Source organism: Phasianus colchicus, chromosome 3 (genome assembly GCF_987193195.1).
Source record: "Phasianus colchicus chromosome 3, bPhaCol1.hap1.1, whole genome shotgun sequence".
NCBI lineage: Eukaryota > Metazoa > Chordata > Aves > Galliformes > Phasianidae > Phasianus > Phasianus colchicus.
In genome coordinates, this window is record NC_143438.1 from 37883038 (window position 1) to 37906783 (window position 23746).

At 43.8% G+C, this 23746-nt stretch overlaps 1 protein-coding gene across 1 annotated transcript in view; it reads right to left on the reverse strand.

Annotated features, from left to right (window-relative positions):
• Positions 1–6523: 6523 nt before the first annotated feature.
• ZNF407 (zinc finger protein 407) overlaps positions 6524–23746 on the reverse strand; it is a 351093-nt gene continuing 333870 nt past the window's right edge. The window contains exon 9 of the mRNA XM_031589041.2: positions 6524–21838. Within this exon, the coding sequence (XP_031444901.2) occupies positions 20487–21838 (1352 nt within the window). The 3' untranslated portion in view covers positions 6524–20486. The remainder of the gene's footprint in view (positions 21839–23746) is intronic.

A 23746-nucleotide genomic window follows, 5' to 3' on the forward strand; every position in this document is an offset into this window, starting at 1 on the left:
GTATGAACATTCTGAATATTTTAAGAAGGAAGACTGTATGACTTTCATTTCAGCCAGTGATAGCCCTTTGGTCTCTATTTCTTCATATCTTTCAGAAGTAGAACCCTATCATGTTGCTGATCCAAATTGTGGTTCACATATTGATAACTTGAACTTCAAAGGCAAACTGCAAAGTGAATGAAACTATGGCTACTGGCACAAAGATGTAACAAATGACACAAGTAAAAAAAACTGAAGGACATTCTACTGAAAAACATACTTTATTATATACATATATACACACGTGTATAAATATATACATATAAATAACTTATGCATTCTCCTCCATTCATTCTCCCTTCTCTTTTAGCCATTGCTCATTCAGTGTGGACATTCCAGTGCACATGATTCACTGGGTTGCAAAGCAGGGGACTCAGAAATGGATGCCTACAAAAACACATAGGCGGTGACTGAGAAAAGGAAAGTCCTAGGTGCTCTGTGGCCAACTAGATGTGCAGAATCTTAAGGGGTCTTCATCACCACAGGAGAATTTCTAGGGAGCAATAAAAATGAAGACCAAGACTCATCACACAAAGTGCATCATACAAAGCCCCCTGTGATATCGGTTACATCTCAGACACCCATTTTAGGACACTTCTTCAAAAAGATATTTAGAGCTGAATTGCTCAAAAAAGGAGATGCTTGTGAAGCACAGCTGACAAGAAAGGAAAGGGTTTGTCAGAAGCTGTGTGAGGTGATAAGGTGATCCAGTCTCTGGAGTGACAATTGCAGCCTGGTGCTCCCTGCAGAATTCCCAGCAGCAGTGCTGTGACCATGACCAGCTGACCTCCCCTCCTGCTGCCTTACCTGGGACAAGCAAGTATGGGAGGGCTAAAGCTTGCTTCTTTGCTGTGTTTCCTCTTTTGCTTTGTCACTTAATACAACTCCAACCCATATTTTTTATCTGCTACTAACCAGCCTTTTTACTGAGAGTGATTTCACGATGCTGTAATTCCAATAGAGATGGCTGCCGCAGTGGGGACAAGGAGCAACAACCCAAAATGCCTCAGATGAAAATCATAACTAGTCCCGTATGTGGGACATGGGATGAGCATGCACTAAATTTTCAATTCATCCCCAAAAGCCATGCAACTCCAGAAGGACTGTTTTGCTACGGAGCAGCAATCTCATGTGGCCTTCTTTGAGAACACTGCTATGTTGTTCCATAATGAATTGTTTGGACCAGTACAGCATCCAGCTCCACTTCACAAGCTTTCTTCACTTGCCTTTCCCATATTAGAGAAAAGAGATGAGAACATTTTCCGGGTCAAAATTTGTTATTATTTCAGGTACCAAAGCTGTGCAAGAGTAAAATGAGGTTTTATTTATGCACACAGACTGGAAGGATTGCTGCAAAGGGAATTTTCTAATCCAGGGGACAAATAATAGGAGCTGTATTTCTTATCATCACAGCAAATGAAATAAATACCTAATATTTCTTCTGCCTAACAAAGTAAGTAATTAGCAGTGCCATAGTCAAGGGAACATGTGGGTAAATGGAGCAATAATTGGGGTGATACAACATTTGCCCACTTCTCAGATGAGGGATAAGGAGCAGGCTGGTAAGTGAACCCGCATTTTATTTACTGCTCTGGCACCGGTAATTAGACAGCTTGCCGTAATGGATTAGCAGCAGCCAGTGACACCCGCTATCCCTGGCAGACAGAGCAGCACGCTGCAGAATAAGCTGTTAAAGGCCAAGAAATACAAGTGTGTAAAAGATAAGAATAGCAAGTGCCCTCCCCATGTCACGCTGACTGGGAGCTGAAAGCAAGCACGAAAGCCAATCTTTAAATATGCCAGTTAATTTTAATGGCATTGAGATCTTACTGACAGCCTGAAGTATTTTAAGTACTGTCAGATTTATCTTAACTTGGGAGGAACCTGATTTCTGATGATCTTTGTTTCAGGTTTAAGCCGCATCACTGTTTTATGGGGACGCCTGCCAGTTTGCCTGCTTTGAACAAAACACCTCCGCAGAGATGTGCCTGTCACATCGCATGCACCAGCGCTGGGCCTGGCCCAAACACCCCAGAGATGTGTCCTTTGGGTCAGCACCAGGCTGCTTGTCGGGGACACCTTTCCCGTGACAGCCTCAGGTTCAGACTGGTCTTGTGGGGACGCACGAGTGGAGCCCCTCTCCTGTGGGCCTCACTGCAGAGAGCGCAGGGCCGGGCCCAAGGCTGCCAGGTCAAGCCCCCTCCCCATTCAGCCCGCCTCCTGCCCACCTGCACCCACCGCTGCTTCCTACTTAATGCCATTCCCTCCATGAAATATGATTTTCTTCCAGTTGGCAATAGGAATTTTGCCATGTTTTGCTGAGCAGCACATGTAAATAATTCCTACCACTTGCAGGCTCCCACTTTTATGCAAAGGTTTATGCTGAGCCCACAGCAAAGAATTGTAGGGACAGACTGTCCGTTCAGACCTTGACTTACTTGTCTGTCACATCCAGAGATCCTTCACTGGCAGATGGGGTCATGTAATGTCTTATTTATACCAAGCTTTTCAGTAACTAATTTCTTTACACACAATTTTAGCACACACCTGTTTTTTTTCCCTCATTTCTCTGTTTGTTGTGCTTTTTGATTTTTCTCCCCACCCCAAGTTGCTTGTTCTGATGCTAGTAGGAGACATCCAACCTTTTAAAGAAATCATTCATTTTTTTAAAGGTTGAACATGTCACGCTAAGTCGGTGCAACTGATATTAAATCCCAACTGTTTCTTTTAAAGTTCTTGGACACTAGGCAACTTGCAGAGGAGCTCAGGAGATCTGCAACCTGGCATGGGATACAGCTGAGGGAAGCCTGTTTTCTGAAATGCCTCTATAAACCAGTGTTGTTTGAGGCTGGCATACAGTTTGCTATCCACTTATCCTTTCAGAGTGTTATCATCACAGTCAAATAGCACTGGGATTGCCCTGCAAGGCCCTGAAAAACACAGAGATGTCCAAAATAAGCAGCAAATTTTCTTGCTTTGTGCTCAGCCTTAAGCTGCAGAATCTCACGAGGAGTGCAGGACTGAGCACTGATGGCTTTGCTACGCTCCACAACAACTGCTTTTGTGCTGAGTTTACACCCACGTTGGCCCCACTACCTCACTCTGTGAGGACTTCAATGCCTAATCTCAAACAATGCTTGCTGTCCCGTTGTCTTCCCAGCTGCAGACTTGGAAACCAGCTTGGGAGAGCTACCCTGGGACTTCACTCCTGGTGCTTGAACTCTGTAGAAGTGCAACCAATGCAAAGTGTCCCCATTGCTCCTGCACTTCCCATCCAGTTCCAGCATCTCCTACACCTCTCATAGCCTTTTCCTACTTACCCATAAAAGTAACAGTACAGAAGTCTGGACTCCTGGTGTAAGGAGCTGTCCCATCACTCAGACAGTACAGCTACCAGTGCTTAATCAAGGCACCGTAATCAGAGCGAGAAAAATTTGAGTGTCTGCGGAGCGTTTTTTGCATATTCTATTTATGCAGCATCTGTTGCTTGATTTTGTGCAAGCTCCGTGGCTGTAAACGCCAGTTTCTGCACTGCTACCTGGCACTTCCCAATTGGAACAGAACAGAAGTGGAAACAATAGAATATTTAGAGAAAGAGGTGTGGAAAAAAGAGCAGAATGGTACCTATCATGAGCAGGACTGCTTTTTGCAAGCACAAGGGAGCTGGTCATCATGGGGTGCTCCATTAGAAATAGATCTATGCTGTTAGCATAGCTGTTACCTGAAAAATGGACTTGCCTGGCACTGAACTCACTGAGCTAAAGGGATTGCTCATGAACAGATCCTGTTCTGGCTTCCAACACCTGCATTCCCTGCACTGAACATGGTTTTGGGATACTACGACCAAAAGAATATAACAGAGCATTGCTGCAACCAAGTAAGGGTACATGCTACTGCTTTAAACAATGAAAAAAGTAACTCATAGCACTTTGTTAGAAGCTGAAAAAAGATTGCGGCAGACTTGGATGAGTGCACAAGTTAGAAGACAAATGGAGAGTTGAGGCAATAAGGGATGATTGAAGAGGGTTCAAAGCTTGCCCTCAGGAGCCCAACCAGCAGCACAGAGCAGATGGAACTGGAAATGAGGTGAGATCTGGAAGTCCTCAAGAAGAGACAGCTGCTTGGAGAGGGTATCCTGATGGGTATGGGAAGGAGTGGGGGAAGCAGCCTTCCTGCAAAAGTCAGGGGTGCAAAGGCAAGAACGAAAGAGCAGTTTAGACACAAAGAAGAAATGATGTGCCACAGCCCATGTGCAGACATAATTTTAAAACGTAGCTCATGATTTTAGGTGCTGTGCAGAAGAGCAGACAGCCTAAGACATCTTCAGGTAGCTCTGCACTGCCATCCCACTAGGATCAGCCCCGTGGACGCTGTGATGTGCCACCACGGTTTTGCCAGCATTTACCCTTGCTTGGCACTAGGCCTGGGGCTTGGGCTACCTTCAGCTGTCCCAGGATGATTGTAAGGGCCCCACAGTGGCATTGCTAACCAGGGGCAGCACAAGCTGGTCAGGTTCCCCAGTGCACATATGGAAGAGCTTCAGAGTGTCGGATCCAATATGCTGTGGCTGTATCAGCAAAGGTGTAATGAAATTCACTTTATTGCTCCTTGAATACATTAGATTTAAGCTTGTGCAGAAGAGGGTTCAAGTCTCTGGGCCATTATTTGGTTAAAAACTTAGAGAAGTAATTTTCCCGCTTGTGCTGTTAAGCATGTGGTTTTCTTTATTTTGAGATCTCACTTTGCCTGAGTCCATGTACATCCATATATCTCACAATTCATGTATGGAAACCATACACAATAACAAAATACCCTTATATACTGTTAAGGCTGGTTTTAAAATTTACAGGGTACAACCCTCTCTTTTTTTTTGTTGAAAAGAATAATTTTAAAACAGTTCCATATAGTTAATGTAGTGTTTGGCCTTCCATTAAAAAGATACTACTAAACCAGTCACAGAAACACTAGCAAGTGAGTAAATGTTTAAACCACAAATCTCTCTGAAATCCTATGGGAAGGAAGGGGGTGGGGGGCTCTACCAGTTCCAAAATGGCAAGATCATATATCACAGGTGAATAATAATGTGCAAAAAATGTTTCAAGGAATAACACAAACTAGGAGAGGGGGAGAGAGAGGATTTTAAGGGATGAAAAAGCTTAATGCCAGGAAAGATGGAGATTTGTAAGCATGCGGGCAACCTGCTTGCTAGAGGGGCGGGAGAGAGCAAGGGAGAGAAATAGAAATGGAAAACTAGAAAGAAGAATAGAAAAAAAGAGATTGAAAAAGGGGAGGAAAGGGAAGAAAAGATGAAAGGCAAGGAAAAGACGAAGCAGAAGAGAAGAGAAGAGAAGAGAAGAGAAGAGAAGAGAGGAGAGGAGAGGAGAGGAGAGGAGAGGAGAGGAGAGGAGAGGAGAGGAGAGGAGAGGAGAGGAGAGGAGAGGAGAGGAGAGGAGAGGAGAGGAGAGGAGAGGAGAGGAGAGGAGAGGAGAGGAGAGGAGGAGAGGAGAGGAGAGGAGAGGAGAGGAGAGGAGAGGAGAGGAGAGGAGAGGAGAGGAGAGGAGAGGAGAGGAGAGGAGAGGAGAGGAGAGGAGAGGAGAGGAGAGGAGAAGGGAAAGGGAAGAAGATGAAGAAGGAAAAAGGGAAAATTAGAAGGAAAGGGAAAAAGAAGAAGAAAAAAAAAGGAAGAAGAAAAAAATGAATAGATGAAAAAGAAAAAAAGAGAAAGAATAAAGAATAAAGATGAAAAAGAAAAAAAAGAGAAAAAAAAGAGAAAAAGAAACGAAAAAGAAGAGAGAAGGAAGAAAAGAAAGCACAGGGAATGAGTGGGGTGAGTTAGCAGGGTAAAGCCACCCTGGCTGCAATGATGCCAAGGAGGCCTCACTGACGTGAGTGCACGCAGCATGACTGCATGTTCCATACACGAGACAGTTAAAAATTTGAACATAAGGTAGCATTTCCTTTATCATATCCCATAAAAATAGCAATTTGCTAAAGCCCTTGTAGCACAGTATGGAAGGTGGTGTATTTTACTGATAATGTAGAGATGACAGATAGTCCTATACTAGGAGGTTTCAGTGGTGTCTTGCTGTATAGCATAATAAATTGTGAGGAGCAGAGACAGAGGACAGTGCAAGCACTGCTCCACCTCCAGTAGCCAAATAATTCAGCCCCGGCTCAGTAATTATGCTGTGTGAAAATATGGGATTAATTAGACTGGTACACTAACACACTGTAGTCTCATTAAAGCCTGAACAGCATTTTCATAGACACTGCCACTTGAGCAGGGCTGCTGCTAATGTGAAAAGACAAAGTCTCCTCTTTTCACACTCCTTGCTTATTATCTTACTTAAGGCCACTTAAGCAAACTTCCAGAGGCAGCCTGGCAGAAAGCCCTTTGTGGGATTTATTTTGTTATTCTACCTGTATGCCAGGGAGGTGGGAAGGGGGAGGGAGGGGGGGGGGAGGGTGTGGAAAAACACAGGGAAATACTAACATTAGCAATAACTGCAAATTCTCCCTTTACACCAGTCAGATGTTTTTCTTCACTTCCTTTATATTTTTTGCCTCTCACTTTTTTGGGGCATGAAGGGGGGGTAAAGGGGAAGAACATCTTGCAGAGAGAGAGGTAGAAGTTGTCCCCATGGCAAGCCTCAAGTGCTGAGTTTCCATGGGTCAGGGCCTGGCAGGAACATCCTCCTGCCCCCAGAGTTATTGAGGGCATGAATCCAGCACCCACATCACAGTTGGATGGAGCAGACCAGCATCCGCAGCATGAGGTGGTGAGCCAGCCCAGAGATATAACTTATGCCGAACAGTTACCACGGGAATGTTTTATCTGTGGAGAAAAGCCTCCTCCCTGTTACTCAGAGACACCCAGAAGGGCTCTATCTCCCAGCAAGTGCAAGTGTTTCTGCGCTTGTAGTTACAGCTTTGCCTCTGCTTGGGACACTGGAGACCCTGAGTGTAGCAGGAGGGACAAGGCACTGCTCCGTGATGCTGGGAGGGACGCAACCCCATGCTGGGAGCCGACCACCACAGATGCACTGATGTACAGAGTCTGGCCTTCAGAATGAAGAGGTCTGTGCAGAGAGCTGCTTCACCACTCCCAGGGCTGTTAGGGCAAGGAGGGGCAGATGGGGGACACCAGGACATCTCAGCGGCAGCCAGCAACAGAGGTACCTCACAGAAATCCTGTGGACTTGGAAATGCCTTTGAAGAGGGCGATGGCAACATTCGAGCCCGGGAAAATAGCTGATGCTGAATAGAGTGAAACCTGCTTTGTGCCTTAACAAAAGTGGGCAATAGAGACAGGCTGACATGAAACAAGTCAGTCTGCAGCAGGCTCTAAGGTGAGCATCATTAGCAAAGGGGAAAAATGATTAGCAGTAAAAAGTGAGACATTAAAAAGAGATTTAAAAGGAGAGCTGGAGGGAGCTGAGGAATGGAGGGCGCTTTATTTGTACCTGAGGAAAATAAAAGAGATTCCTCGCAGACACATTTGAATTCTCTCTGCTGCTTTTGCACACAGAAGTGTTATGAATATTTACCTTTCTCGTGGTTAGGGGAAGTATAAATTCTTTGGCACCAGCACTGAAACATAGAGCAGTTTCTCCTGCCTGTATGGAGAGTGTTTGTAAGATATCATGAGCTGAAAGCAACCCAGACTCTCTTGTAGACAGGTGCCCCCTTGCTCGCCTGCTGCTATGTGGGGTGCCCAGGGCTGCTGGAATGCATTGCTCTGGGCCATGTTCATCAGATTAGGCTTTAGGTAAGGCACCTTGGCAGGACTCAGTTCTCACATGACAAGCCATAATTTGTAGGCTCTCATGAACACATTTGACAGCGTCACATGGCAACTCAGTCTTTGTCCTGAGATGGGGATGGGGCATAATCACGTACGGCTTCCTTCTCTGCTCTTATGGTGAGCTTTAGTGGCATTATCCTAAGGATGAGGTAGGGGACATTTGTGTCTGGTGCTAGCAGGCTTTTTAAACATGTCTTTTAGATTACAGATCTATTCATGTTACTGAATTTTTACCAAAACCAGTGTAAGGGACCAGCCCAGTGCTGGAGGGTTCATGCCATGTTGTGCGATGCTGCTGGAGCAGGCAGTGCACAGGCACAGCTGTGATGTACAGGGATGCTTGCCAGAGCCCAGACTGGTGCGCAACATCCCAGAGCAGGTAGAAACTCCTGTGATTCATTTGCACTTCCTCTGTGTTTCACATACGTACCAGAGAGGCTGTCTGCATTGGTTCCGACAGGAAGGATCACACTTTTCAGCCACATAAATGGTTATTCTTTCCTGGGGGATAGAAATGGTATGCAGATTCTCCTCTTGAGCTTTCTGTGAGATTTTATCTCAGAGTGGGATTTGACTTGGGTGACCACAAGAGGTTGGCAGTGCTGGTGGGAACCGGCCACCACATCCCAGCCTGGCAGCACAGAGAGCCATGGGCTGGTGCTGTTCCTCCTGCTCTCCTTACTGCCCAGGAGAGGCCACACATCACTGCTGGTACCCAGCCTTTAAAAAGAATCATTGATGTCCTGGAGACCTAAAATGGTATTTGCATTCCAGCATAACCCCTGTGCCAAGCGCCAGGACCAGCAGCAAGGGCTCTGGTCAGTCTGTGGACAGAAATAAAGAAAGCCAGAGAGCTGTTTCCCACCCCTGCTCTTCCACCCATTTTCCCCCTGCTCCTCAGGCCAAAGGCCTGTCACACTTCCTGGGCAGCTGGTGCTTCCAATTCCGAACATTGGAATTCCTGAATCTTGCCCTAATCCGTCACACCAGCACAAGCCTTTGGAGGTTCTTGGTAAAATACTAAGGGAAAGAAATATGGAAATGCAATTTTGATACACTGACGAAAGAAAATGAGTGCTGATTATGAGAGCTGTCAGCTCCATCCTTCTCTCATCTTGTGGTGTCTGTGTGAATAGAGAAATCAAATTAAAACCGCCTGAATGTGTGCAGGAGCTGAAAGGGGAACACACTGATCTACAGATAAGGTCAGGCATGGGCCTTCCAGTTTTTGAGGGGGGAAAGCTTCCAATGCATGCACATGGGGGAGCAAGCATCTCCAACAGCGGCAAAAAGGGGACCACCTTTTCAAAGCTAGATGACAAAACCCAGATGCTTCAAGCCTCGGAAGCAGCACAACCCTGGTTGAATCTGCAAACCAGGAGCCCCAAACAGTGCCTTGCAAGGGGAGACAGGACAGGAGAAGCAACAAAGCTGTCAGCCGAGCAAATACAGACCGTGCCTGCATGGGGTGCCCGCAGTTCATGAAGGCATCCTGGAAGGCACTGTGTTGGGGCTGGGTCTTAGGATGTGGGGAGCAGCAGGGCCATGCTTGCCCCTCCGAACCAGCCACATTCCCTTAAGGGAATTGAGAACACCACCTGCATGGATGTTAAAATTCCCCCAACTTCTCCATCCAGCTCCTTTGTCTCCCGAGCATTCAGACTACAGAAGTATTAAAATACCATTTTCTCTCAGTGTCCCTTGTTATTTTTGCATTTCATCTTGAGGCCCGTCGCTGCTACTTAAAGGGAAGAAGTAGGCTTTTGACTGGAATAATGACAATTTGGTAGCCATCACTTTGCTCTGTTACGGATCTATGCTTTTTTCTGATATACATGAATTCAAAGGCTGGTGCTTAGATCTCAGGCAGGATAAAGCCAATGTTTGCTTCAGAAGAATTTTCTTAGGGAAGAGGCCTTTTTTTTTTGTAATCACAGAATGATATATTGGTCTCAGGTTATAAAAAGAGTTTTATATTTAAAAACCTCTCCCTGAGATATGTGCTCCTTTTACTCAGCCATAAGCTAAGCAAAACAGAGTGAGAGAGAAAGAGAGGGAAAATGAATTAGCTTGAACTTTTACTGAGATAAATATGGCCTGATCTTTTAAGTTCAGTTCATCCAAGCAATCTCGCTGAAATCAGTGGGGTTTCCTCCACGTACTTGGAAGCAGACCTTGGCTCCATATGGCTTAACAATAAAAACTGCTTTCAGCACGTGAGCAAAAGGTGGCTGCGACTCGGTGGGACTCAGCACAGCACCTGAGATCCTGGATCTCCATTGCTATCTCCCATGGGGTGGCACCACGATGGGGTGTCCTGCACAACCCCAGTCCCTCAGCTGCACACATTCCCGGTGCTGCCCATGGCTGAAAACCGCTCAGCCAGGCTGCTGGAGCTGTGCTCAGCAGGAAGTGCAGGGGAATGAGCGCAGGGCAGTGGCTTGCCTCTCTCTGCCTGCCCTCTGCTCCAAACAATTCTTTGTATGGGTTTCAGATCATCTGCTTTTTGCAGGCATTGGAAACTAGCGGGAAAGCTAAAGCCTGATTGTGACTGGAAGCTAATGTAGTCTACATGCAGCAGACATCTAGTATGATGTTATTTATTCCCATAGATCTGTTTATTTTGTTTTCAATTTAGCAAACCCTGTGACACATTCCCAAAGGTGCCTTGTTGTACAATGCGTTGCACGCAGTAAGATATTCAGCCTAATTCACTCTTTGTTTTGTTTCAGTTCGGCTGCATGAGGGCACAAACGCGTCTGTGTTATATCTTCTCCTGTGACTGATGTTGCAGACTATTGCCATAGGGTTTTGTGAAATGGGATCTTAGTTAATCTAGGGCATTGTCTTTGTAGTGCTAAATTCTTATTTGCAAACATAATGTTCTGGCATCTATGCAACAGGGGAACATTAGCAATTTTTCTTTTTTTTTTTTTTTTAGCACAGAAGAGACTGTATGTATGTATGTGTTTTTAATAAAGTTCTATTCTAAAGCTTTTTCTCCCTATTCTGCATTTGATCTGAGGCATTTATAACATGTTGCATTGTGTCACATTGATGTCTTTAGCCAGTCAAGCCAAATATTCATAAATCCCATGTGCCCAAACAGAAAATGTACAGTGCTAAGGATAAAAGTACCTGATATTTTTTAAAGCACTCACATAAAAAGTCAATTCTAGCCTCTAAGCATACAGACTGACACACACACATGCACACTCACAGGAAAGGTTTTGAAAAAGTGGTCTGCTCGTAGCTTTTCTACAGCCTGGAAGGATGGTATTGCTTAGAAACCTATGGCTTTTTTTCTGCACTTTGTTGAAATCTCTCGTTTTCATTTTTCTTTTATTTCAGGAACATGTTGTTATTCAGCATGTTGGGGACCTGCACTGAGGTACAGCTGCAGAATCAGGCAGGATTTTCAAATTGGATGCTACTATACAACTGTGCTGCAGATAAAATTTGATGTAAACAGGATCTGGAAGAGATTTGATGAGCTAGTGAAAAAATGAAGATGGGATACAGATTCATTAATAAAACAGCCCGTGGCTATTGAACATAAAGCCTGATTGATCACAATTACTGCAGTTAATAACAGGAAAACCAGACATCAGAGGACAGACACAAGGAAAAGTCGGTCTGACTTCAGAACCAAGCCTCACATATTTACTGGGTGACAAATACAGAAATCCAGCTCTTGCTTGCAATGGGTGTGTTTCCCCAACAGCATTTAAAGCGGTTTAATTTTCACTTCAGCAAGTTTTCAGAAGGATTATCCAAAGGTCTTCCATAGAAACCAATGAAGAAAACAGACCTCCTGTGCATGCTCCCTAGTGTGCACACATTGGTTTCTGGCACAGCAGAACCAGGCTCTTGGCCTTAACACCCACCATGTGCTGTGCAAGCAGTTGAGCCCCTGGTACCCAGTCCACAGGTATACTGTGAAGGCATTCATGGTGAGAGACACCCAAGGCTTCTGATTTTTGAGCTCGCAGTTGAAGGGACATTTTTGGTTCCTGTTCAGTAAAGGCCCAGCAAATAGGGACAAAGGAAAGGAGGATAAGTTCAGCATCTAGAGCTGAAGGGCAGGTTGATAACAATTCCCACTGTCTTAGTCTTTTCACTACCAAGTCTTGGAATCAAATACCAACAGGCTGTGAGAACAAAGGGATTGGGTTATCTTCTGCTGGCTCTGGCAGGCATGTTGCATATTCAAGGACAGACACATTTGGCTCCTGCTCCTTGGCAGCGCACACTTGCCCATGGCGTTGATCTACCCCAGACCATGTCACAGCTCAGCATGATACAGTTTCTATAGCAGAGAGGTCTATAGGTTGGATTACTGGGTATATGCTGAGCCAGGTCCTGCCAGAACCAGCCATTTACCTGCAGCAATGAAAAAACTGGGAGAAAATAATAATAAAAAGAGGGTGAGAGGTCTAGCAGCTCTCCCAAGTCACTCAGCCTCTCTCTGGTGGATCCAACTTCCTATCAGCTATCAGACAAATGCTCCTGAAAGTTCCTGCTATTTACTCTAAATATTTGCATTACCTGCTGTCTCTCAATTTTCCTGTCAAAGCTCATAATATGGATTTAAGGCAGGAATCTGAGCAGCAACACCCCAGACAGTGCCAAAAGCCAAAGAAAGGCAGTCACACTGGTGTTTTGGACTCATCCCTCTGGGTTTCCTGTCATCTGCCATCCCCACCTGGCTGCTGCCAGCCAACAGTGCCACCACCTTCTATACAATGTGCCACAGCAGCCTCAGCCCCTCTGCTGCCCTAGCACTGGGCTGGGGACATGCATTCCTCTAGATGGGCTCTCAAGTGTAAACAGAGCCCCAGTCTTCCCTTTACTATGACTCCTTCCTAACCTTGAAATAAAGCAGAAGAATGCAGCTGACAGTGTTCTTTTCAAATTCACAGCCACCAAGGCTTACATATTTCAAGCAAAATAAAAAAAAAAAAAAAAAAAAAAAAAGCAAGGCCGAAAGGATGGCCAGATGTCCCTAGCAAGGGAAATATCCTCCTGGAGCTGGGCATCTGTATTTCACAGCTACCAAACACCAGCAGTCACCACCATATGCTGAGCAGGAAACATAAACCTGTTCCATCCTCCCAGTGACAGAGGAACGCATTGGCAGACTGAAGAAGCTTAGCAGCAGTTGAGGATAAGTCCTAAAAGTCTTTCAGCATATGACATGTGCTTGCAAAGACCTCATTTTCAGCAGGAATAATTCCCTTCCTCCCTATGGTGCTCCTCCATCGTACCTGGATGAGATGCACCTTCTCTGTGGCTATCTCCCCTTGTGGGAATTTGGAGGTGTAAGAAGCCCATTCCTGACCTAGAGATCCCTGTTAGTTGGTTTCACAGAGCACTCAAATTGTTGTGAGCATTGCTTAATGAAAGTAAAATCTAGTCAGTCCATAAGGAAATGCTCTTGGGCAGCTCCCATCACAAGGCCTCAGCCAGGACTGTGTGAATGGCCTTTGGGACTACCACGTTCCTCCGCACACACGGGCAAAAGAAGCTCATTTATTCTGAATTCCTCTGGCGATTTGTGATGTTTCACTCCAGAGGTGATACGTGGTAAGGGGGAAAGTTTGGCAGAACCTAGTGGAAGTCACAATGTACACTCCTCACTGTGCTGAACTTCCCCTGCTTGGTTCCCTAGCTCAGCTCCTCCGATCACAAGCAGCCACCTCCAGAGCAGAAGCAAGCCTCCCCAGCAGCTCCTCACACACAGGGCCTGAAGCTCTTCTTCAAGGCTGCACACAGTCCTCATGCAGCATGTTCTCAGAAAACACTGGGAAAGGCCCTCACACCATGATGCCCCACATAGTGTATGCCAGTTCAACCATCTTTCTTTCCTTGATTGCACCAAGTTTTCATTCACTTCTAATTGAGACTTCCCATTGTGCTGTAAAGTTGCAACACCTACTGCACTCATGCTGTCAACCATGCTTCCCCAGCATCCTGATTGCTTTACATGTGGGATTGGGAAGGCCAATCTGATAGCCAGTGGATTAATGTGCAGCTGGATGCTGGACTGGGGCTCAGAGCTGTGTCCTCTGTCCAAAGGCTTTCTTTTTTCACACGTAAGACTGTCCCCATTTACCTATACGTTTGCACAATGGGGTGCAAAGTAGTTCTTCAAAAGGCCTTTCTGTTTGACATAAAGACATTCCTTGGCCTTAATAGCCTTAGTTATTTTGATTTTATTTAAAACTCAGCCCAAGAGCTTGAACTGAAGCATCTATAACCTAACCTACTGTTTCAAAACCTACTTTACACAAAGGGCAGCAGCATTTCTTGCTGTCCTTGTGGGCTCTGTTCAGACAATACATGCCTTTCTTGATGACCATACGGTCTTCTCATGGGAGAGCTTGCTACTGGACATCTTGTGTAACCAGCCTTTGGGCCAAGGAAATTCTAGTGCTTTCTTTATTCCTTGTGGCAGTCGCAACAGCTACTCTATTATCTCTTTATCTCTTTTCCCTTCCTGTTTTCTCCACTCCTTGTTTCTCTGCTCTTGTGCTTATAATTTTGTTATGTATGAGTAGTTGCTGCTTTCAGTTCCAGTTCTGCTTTCAGAAACTCCTTACACAGATTCTAGCAGACTAAGAATCAAAGACCCTCCTACACTTGGATTTGCTCATACTTCTTTGTCTGACCAGATGTCCCCATGGTGACACTTAATTTACCCAAGGAGCTGGATGACTTTCATTAATCTTTCTGTTTACCGCTTCACGGATCTTGAAGCCCATGGCTACTTGAATAACAAGGGATGAAGCCTCAGTGGAATTCAAAATCCATCACTCGTTCCTCTACTCCTTTCATATCCAGGTGGATCGCTCCCAAACATGATAAACTGTTGAGAGGAGTCCACAGGCAGGGTCTCCCAGGAGCCTGAACCACCATATGATAAAGCCGCAAAAAGGAACGAGGATTCAAGACAGCATCAGGAATCTGAGGTTGGGTGAGTATGGACCAAGAATCACTCCAGCATTAAGCTATTGCTCCCCAGCACGTTGATATTCTTACTGATTAGAAACTCCCAGAATCCAACAGCATTGTTAATTATGGCTTCTAAGGCAGGGTTACATGTCACAACTGGTCACTCAAAGTAGCCCTGGCAAATGTTTCTGTCAGAGGATAAGGATATGTTCTTAACACAGTCAGATGTCTGTTGCATTGTAGGACATACTCCTAGCCTCTGGACTAGTCAGTTATTACACTTCAATTGTATGAAGCATGCTGGATCAACCTGCCTCCCATGGATCTTCCCTCTTCTATTGTTATCCTGAAATCCTTTAAGCTACATTTGCATACACGGAGTTGGCGGAAGCTACTGGATAATATTCTTCCCACTCAAAAATTGTCTCCTGATGATGGTGAAAATTCCATTAAATTCTACCATTCTGAAAAAGAAACGTTTTAAATAACCACTGTTTTTTTTTTCTGATTGATGAAAGCCCGTCTTCCTTTGCTGGGTATAAAAAATATTGTAGACAGCAGAAAACAAGTAGTCCTTTAAAGAAGTACCTAATGTGCGCATCCACGGAAGAAATTAGTTAGCCACTGGCTTAGAGCTTTCTATTATCTAATGTATAAAAGAGTTTGTGTGGCTGTCCCTGTTACACACAAGCCAGATTCCCCAGTGGCCTGTGTTTGGTCTTGCATGCCTATTCCCGACATAGTTTTACTTGCCATTCTTACAAAAGATAAACAGACATGCATGTGCTTATATATTTTCAAGAGTATATTTCCTCGTACTCTACAAGAGATTTCTTTTAATACCCTTTCATCATTTGCAATTGTGCCCTTGGAAGTTTTAGCAATATTTGTTTCAAATAAGTTTATTTTTGTGTGATTGACTGAAATCTCAAGCTGCAATTAAGAAAATTGCAGCAAGAACCATTAAAGGGATAGCGTCATTTTCTCTCCTTTCCACTAAAATGTCAGGTTTCAATGTCACTGCAAGATAACCCAATCACGTGCTTGTACACCACTCACCGGGCTGGAGTAAGCATAAAACTGTCTGGAGAACTAATTACAAATGACTAAAAATAATGACACACGGCAGAAGGAAAATGAAAGGCCCTGGTCCTTATTACTTAACCGCTGAGGTGTGCGCGCACGGTAATGTGGGTTATTGTGGAGCAGTCTGTTTGGTAAATACACAAACATCCATCCCCACTTGTAGATTAGCCTGGGTCCCTCCCCCATCTCCCTCCATCTCTCTGCCCTTTCTTTCTCTCCAATTATAAACCAGCACCAGGTTTTCTCATCAGCCATCTCCATGTCTCCAAATGGCTTTTCAGTGTCAGGCCTATCAGGAAATTAACTCATCATGCAGTGACAGCTGCTAATTTTTTCCCCTTACATGTCAGATGGATCGCCTGCTGAAGCTAATAATGAATCACCAATCCCTGATTAGAAGGTGCTTCCGAAACATATAACTGCCATCTGAGCTAACTTTTTTCTTCATATAAAATGATATCACCCTAGAGGAGTAGAAAACGAATTGTATTCTTCAACAAGATGGAACAGGGGTAGGCTGTTTAAGTGGGCCGTGTGCTATCTTAAATTATGGGCTAATATTGCACAGTAAAATAAGTGAAAACTCACAGCTCTTTTTTATTTTGCCAAATGAATGACCTTTTTTTCCTGTTAGTTAATCCTCTCACCAGGACCAACTTTGTCTCAAATTTCAGGAGTGGCTTTTGTCTTCATCCCTTTCTTTTATTCTATTTACAGCTTTTGTGCTCCGGAAGTCAGCTGAGCAGGGAAGGCTGGAGAAGAGCCTCAGAAGCTGCTTACTGAGGCACGGCCTGCCCCACTGCAATCTCTTGGCACTGCTCTCCCAGGAGCTCAAACCTGATGATCTTTCAGAGGGTCCTAACTTGCATTTCAGGCTGAGCTTTGGTTCAGGGTTGGCCTGAGGCACAACTTCAGCAGGCAGGGACATTTGCAGCAATGACACCGGCTGAGTCTGCTGTCCACAAAGATCACAAACATAACATCCCTGGTGTAATAGCTGCACTTACAAGCGACAGCAGCACTCATGGCACTGTGAGCAGCTCCCATGTGCATACCTTAGCACACCAGCTGTGGGCTCTGGCTCCTCTCCTGCCATAGCGTGGTGCAGCTGGTAGGCAGGCAGAGTGGTATGGAGCTGTGGGCACTCTGTCTTTTGTTGGTAGTGTTTTTATTTGTTACAGAAAATATTTCACTAAATATCACTTCCAGCTGTCTCTTATCTCCCATTTCTCTCAAAAGACAGAGCCTGAATTCAGAGTCCAGGAGACACTGCCTCAGGAGGTACGTATCTGATTTCTAAGAAACAGGGTGAAACCACTTGCCAGAAACAGCTCTTTTTTCTGTTTTTCTTTTTTTCTCCATTTATTTTTTTCTTTATTTTTTGCTATTTTGGTGGAGTTTATTCTTTTTCATTCCTTGCATACTACTTCAGCATTTCCCAAATAAATACATTTTCACCCATTTGGCATTGTTCACAGTACAATCCAAGCTTAATCAGAAAGGACAGCAATGAGGAAAATAAAGCCAATGGCTCTGGCAGCCAGAATGTCAGAAGGCAACCAACTGGCGCAGGAATGCTTCACTCCCAACAGTTGCTTCAGTTACAGTGTGGTGCTTGATTTTTCTGGGAGACAAAGTCACAGAATCACAGGTTTGGGTTGGAAGGGACCGCAAAGCCCACACAGCCTTACACCGTGCCGTGGGCAGAGCTGCACCCCACCAGCTCAGCTGCCCAGGGCCCCATCCAACCTGGCCTTGAGCGCCTTCGTGGATGGAGCACCACAGCTTCTCTAGGCAGCTGTGCCAGCGCCTCACCACTCTCTGGGAAAAGAAATCAACTGAAGCTGTTCAAACTCAACAACACAACACAGTTTTAGGACTGAAAGTCTGCTTGGGAATGGCTGTACCCATTCCTCAACTCACCATGCAAATACTTTTACACGGGCTCTGCAGCCCATGACTCTCTCCCCATCATGCCATATGTTTCACCAGTCCAGTGTACACCGATCCTGGGGCTTGGGTCTTCCTTAGCTGCTGCCCTGCCCCAAGCATCCCCCTGCTGCTCTGCAGATGGCATGTCTGTGGGGTGATCCCACTCATCTCCTTCTAGCTTGCGGTGCCAGGAGCACAGGCATGGGAGGGAGGTACACACTGGAGGGGAATTTCCAAAGCCCCAGGATAGATGGAGTCCTTAAGCAGCCTGTCTGCATAGGAATGAATGTCATCCTTGATTTCTAATGTTACATTTGTAGGGCACTAACAAGTTAACTTCAAAGTACACATTAGAAGAAGGAGGAAAAAAAAAAAAAGCACTAGAAAGAAATTAGCTCTCCTGATCAGGCTGCACTCAGAGAGAAGTATCGTTAACCTGAGCTTCCAGGTAATTACAACACATGGAAGGTTAGTGAATCCCTTCCAGTACTCCCAAGCGCAGGAACACCTACCACAGTTTTTTTTATGCAAAGGTCTGCTCTTTTCATTGTGCATACAATGTGATTGCTGGTTTGACACTGCAGGCTACACTGGTTTTATGAAGGATTAAATGCCACCTGAGACATATTTATCCTAAATAAATCACAAATGGTAAACTGCAGCATGTCAGTGTCAACACCCTGTACTGCAGCAGAAAGGTTAGCCATACAGGACTAAGCACAGCGAAGAATTAGCATCCAAACTGCAAGACCACAGGGCTACAGTTAACAGGAGGAATGATCAAGAAGAAATATTTCCACTGAAAAACATTCCGTTTTTTGAACATCTGTGAGAGTCTTGCAGAGGGCCATCATTTTGTAAAGGTCACCTTTTTCCTGATAACAAACGGGAGTTGATCCTGTCACTGTTTGCTGAAGACAGTGTTTAAGAGGAAGTGAGCAGCCTGTCACTTTTAAGAAAGATGAGCAAGTCAAACTCGCCTAATTATGAATCTCCACGTCTAACTTGAAATTTACTTTTTTGGGGGTCTGACAAAGACACAACCTCAATTCCTGGAAAATAATACAATTAAAAAAAAAAGAAAAAAATCAGAGATGAAAAGTCAGCAGGATCTTATAGCTCCAGAATGAAGCACCTTTTCTAAGCAGCTCGATCAGAAAACAGGCTTTCAAACTGTTCCTTCAAGAAGGAACTATTGTGTTGCCTCACCCCAACTTTCTTACAGTTGATAATTTTAAGATATCAAACATGATAGGAAAGCTGACTATCTCCCGAGTCAGCACAGTGTCTATCCTAACCACTCACATGATGCTATATAAGCATGCATGAGGCACACAAAAAAATTAGGCAGTTATCTTTATCTATCTAGCTCTCTTGAGAAAGAAAAGAGGAAATGTGCAGACCTAACAGACAGTGGTTTTTTGATCCTGCTGAATGAATGCCACTTCTATTATTGATTAATATTAAAAATCATAATGCTCTATTTGAATGCTAACATTTTATTTGAAAGACAAAAAAAAAAAAACCAAAAAAAAACCCCAAAAACAAACAAAACAAAAGCAAAAAACTTGCCAGTTTATATTTTACAATTTTGTTGGTTTTTTTTTTAGAGAAACAAAAGCAGGTGTATCATGAAACAAATCTTTTCAACATGAACTTGCATTGAACAATTGCAGTATATCCACCACAAAATAATTGACATTCCAGACTATGCAAGAAATACAAGGTCACCTTTTTTTTTTTTTCCTACTTGTTAATGTCAATGTCAGAATTTCCTTTAAAAACCCCCAGAACGTTTCAAAAGTAGCTCACAAAATGAACTGTGAAATGGTATTTATATGAAGCACAATTTATAAGAACAGCAAAACATTGACAGTGAGAATATTTTTTCAAAAACTGCACATTTTCTATATAGGACTCACAGCTAAATTTAAGTGGAAGATAGAGGCATCAAATGCTTGTTTTCTGAACGTGTATAATCTACAATTTTCTGAAACATTGCATTTTGAACTCTTAGGAAAAGTCCTATGTGATACCAGTCCTATGTGATACCAGTAAGCTACTATTAACGATTTCATTCTAGATGCAGAAAATACTTATTTTGATGATATCCTTTTCACCAGGGATATTTCAAAGTAGGATTCTAGAAAGTAGAACGTCACCTGTTCTTCTCCGAAATAAAGATGGGCACCAATTTCAGTATGTAGGCTTACTTGATCCCCTTGTTCTTGTAATGATGCACTTTTTGGTATTTTTTGCTTATTTACCTTTATAAAATGTACACACGTGTGAAAATATTTTACTCCTACAATTACATTAGGCAAAAAAGACAGAAGGCAGGGACTTACCCTGAGATAAAAAAAAAAACAGCTGAAAAACAAACCAAAGCAGTGAACAGAACAATACCTAGTTGTGAGGGGAAGGGGTGTAATTCTATCCTCTTCTGTGTACTATTTGCTTTAAAATAATCCCGTATCATAATTCTCAGAGCTGTTGTGACAAGACTATACTTTTCAGTGAACTCCTCCTAGTCGCTGACCTTCACTTCCCACAGGGTGTGTATTTGTTACCTGCCTAGGAAGATACCGCGTGCAGAAGGTTTTACAGAAGAAGTTCCAGGATCTGGTTGTTTCCAGCTTTGTCTTGCATCAAGCCCAGGAGATAAAGCTCTTCATGCTTCTTGTACTTTGTTATCATCTCTCTGGCCCTCAATGACTTGCGAGCCACCCTCTGTATAAATGACCATGCTTGTTAACTGTTCTCTTGCTCTATCAGGGGATTCAGGTTTCACAGCGGTACCAGCCTGCAAAATCTCCTGAGACCCGGCCGTCTCTATCACAGCGTGTGAGTACACACTGGGCTCGCTCTGCACGTCTGGTTGCAATTCTGTGACAATGTAGTGGGTTGCACCTTCTGAGAAGTTGCCATCAGAACCTTGAACCATGGCTTGAGCTATTTCTTCTGTGACAATAATCTGTGATATCTCCCCATCTGAATCAACTAAATCCATGTGTTCGCTTTGGACGCTGAGTGCATGGCTACCAGCTTCCTGCATAATTATCTGAGAGCCTTCTCCAGCTACCATATGCACAGTCCCCTCCTCATTTACAATGACCTGAGTGACACCTTCTTTTATCAGCTGATCGGCTGCAGCTGTATCACATACAGCAAAATGTAATACTCCTTGGACCATTTTCTTGAAGGCAGCCTGAGCTCTCTCCTGAGATGCAATTATAGCCGATGGGTGCATGACCTGCGTCACTACTTCCATAGGTTTGGTATCTTCCTGAGTCTCTTGAACTTCATGGAACATTTGTATTTCTTGTCTCCCCGCATCACTGGGAACACTGGGCACCTCTGGGTTTGGCATTTGCAAGAAATCTTTGTGACCAGACCTGCTTCTGTCAGGGAGTCCAGATTTGTTTTCCACTTCACCCAGCTCTGTTACAGCACAAAGCAAGGCATCTAATGCTGAAGAGGAGTCTGGAGGATGTACTGTAGCTTCAGAAGACTCTAAAACTTCCTGTTGCATTATCTGTTGCAGTACAGCACCACTGGAGTCAGGAACTGCATCTATAGGAACAGCCTCCTCCATATCAGTTCCTGTTACTGAGCCTTCAACCACTACTACCTGTGTTGCACCATCCGCCAGCTGCTCAGTAAGTATCTGCCCTGGAACCATACTACTCACATCTGAGCTGTTCTGATCTGTAGCTATGACCTGCCCATCTTCTGTAATATGGACTACCCTGGCCATCTGACCAGCCATTGCCAGAGTCTGAAGGGTCGCCGCTGCTGTTTCTTCTGCAGAGACATCAAACGCAAAGTCACCATCGTATCCTTGAATAATAATAACTTGCTGAACTTGTTCAGGCGATGGTTGCTGTCTCCTGCTGCCTCGAAAGACCTTCTCTTTAACTGGAGAAACCTCTCCCAGAGCTGCTGCAGTAAAAGGACTGGCAGTTTCCACAAAGGTTGCTCCTTGCCCCTTCAGTCGGCATTCATAAGACTTGGATACAATGCCTACAAGATAAAAATATTCTGTTAACGTGTATCATGGCAAATATCAGTTCATTACTTCAGCAATTTGTAGCCTAAATGAAAAAAAATTCCTTGACAATTGTTAGTTTTCACTGGCAGAAAACACAGATAAAATGAGCAAGTGAACAAAACCAATTTGCATGTTTTCCAAATAACATATTTACAGGTTGAAGTAATTGCTGAGTTTAACAATGCTGCAGCTTATTAACAATTTAAATGTGTTTTTTAAACTATGCTGTATTAAAAAGAAAAAAAAAAGCCTAGATAAATACAGTATACAGTTAAAAGCCATTAACACATCTTTTATAGAAGATCCTATTGGTGATACCTCAGTACTTCGGTAATGAATTTTAGGATCATACATTTTCTTAAACATATCCATGTGTGAAAAACTGTGGCTGATCTTCTTAAAACCCTGCTTTTGTTGGCGAGATAATTGCCATGCTGTCAGTTTGATGCCATTGTCTTCCCCTTCATTTCCCACCTAGCATCTTAAGATAGCAATAGCAAATGGCAGGATGGAGTATGTGCCTGGGTTTGTGGTTAATCAGTACTGTTCCTTTGTAATAGTGTAATGAATGTATAGAATTTGTTTTTCTTTAATGCACGATCATGGCTGGGGAGGGTTAGACTTGGTATCAGGAAGAATTTTTTCACAGTGAGGGTGGTTGTGCATTGGAACAGGCTGCCCAGGAAAGTGGTGGAGTCCTCATCCCTGGAGGTATTCAAGAATGTGTGGACATGGCACCAAGGGACATAGTTTAGTGATGGGACTCAGTAGATCAGGTCGATGTTTGGACTTGATCTTGAAGGTCTTCTTCAACCCAGATGAATCTATGATTCTATGGTCTTTTTCAACACTCTTTACTGACTCAGCTCACTAACCTAATTACCCAGAAAAAACAGTCAGTTGTTTTCTCACTCTAAGCAGGATGTCCTGTACAATTACTGGCCAGTGAAAGCTCAGTCACACTTCTTAATTATGTCTACATGAAATCAATTAATAGACAAAAATATTGGTATCTCCATATTGCAACTGCTTACTTTGCTACTCAGTCACATTTTTTTGTCATTGTAGATATCCTCCGCAGTTCTCAACACTTACACTAAAGCTTTGGCAAAGCAAAAGATGCCCATGGCTGCAGGAAGTCTTGCACACCATCCCCAGAGCATGGTCTCAGACTGCTCATTTACTTGCATGTAATTTCACACTTGTGAGATGTGCTACACTGAGACTGAGTACTTGGCATCTTTGTGGCATCTTTGTTGATATGCTTAGGTGACCATCAAGCTAATATGCCAAAATAACATTGGTGCCTAAAAAACTGGGCTCTTGTTTGCAACTATCTATCTATCTATCTATCTATCTATCTATCTATCTATCTAATCTATCTCTGTCTAATCTATCAATTAATCCATCTATCTATCTATCTATCTATCTATCTATCTATCTATCTATCTATTCATCTTTTTTTCTACTACAAAGCTTCTGGTAGAGAACTACACTATGAAGCAAAAGAGGCGATTCTGTTATGCTGAAAGGCTGCAAATCACTTTCAGAAGTCTCAGCTGACATTATACAACTTTCTCCATCTTAGTTTGCAAGGCAGGTTATCTTTGGAAAAGAAAATTAACAATTTAAACCATTAGAGTGTTTCCAAGTGATGCTGCATGATGTATCTGGCACATGCAATTGAAGTACATTTTGTCAGGCGTAAGCTGTAAGAAGGCTTACTGCGGTAGGGCTGGTTCTTATCCCCACTTTTCCTCTGCTCTCTGTAGGCACTGACATTCACGAGACCCCCCAAAGAGCAGAAAAATAGGAAAGGGAAATCAACATAAAATGACAATTATCTTAGCTCCTCCACATTTTATAATACAGTAGAAGTA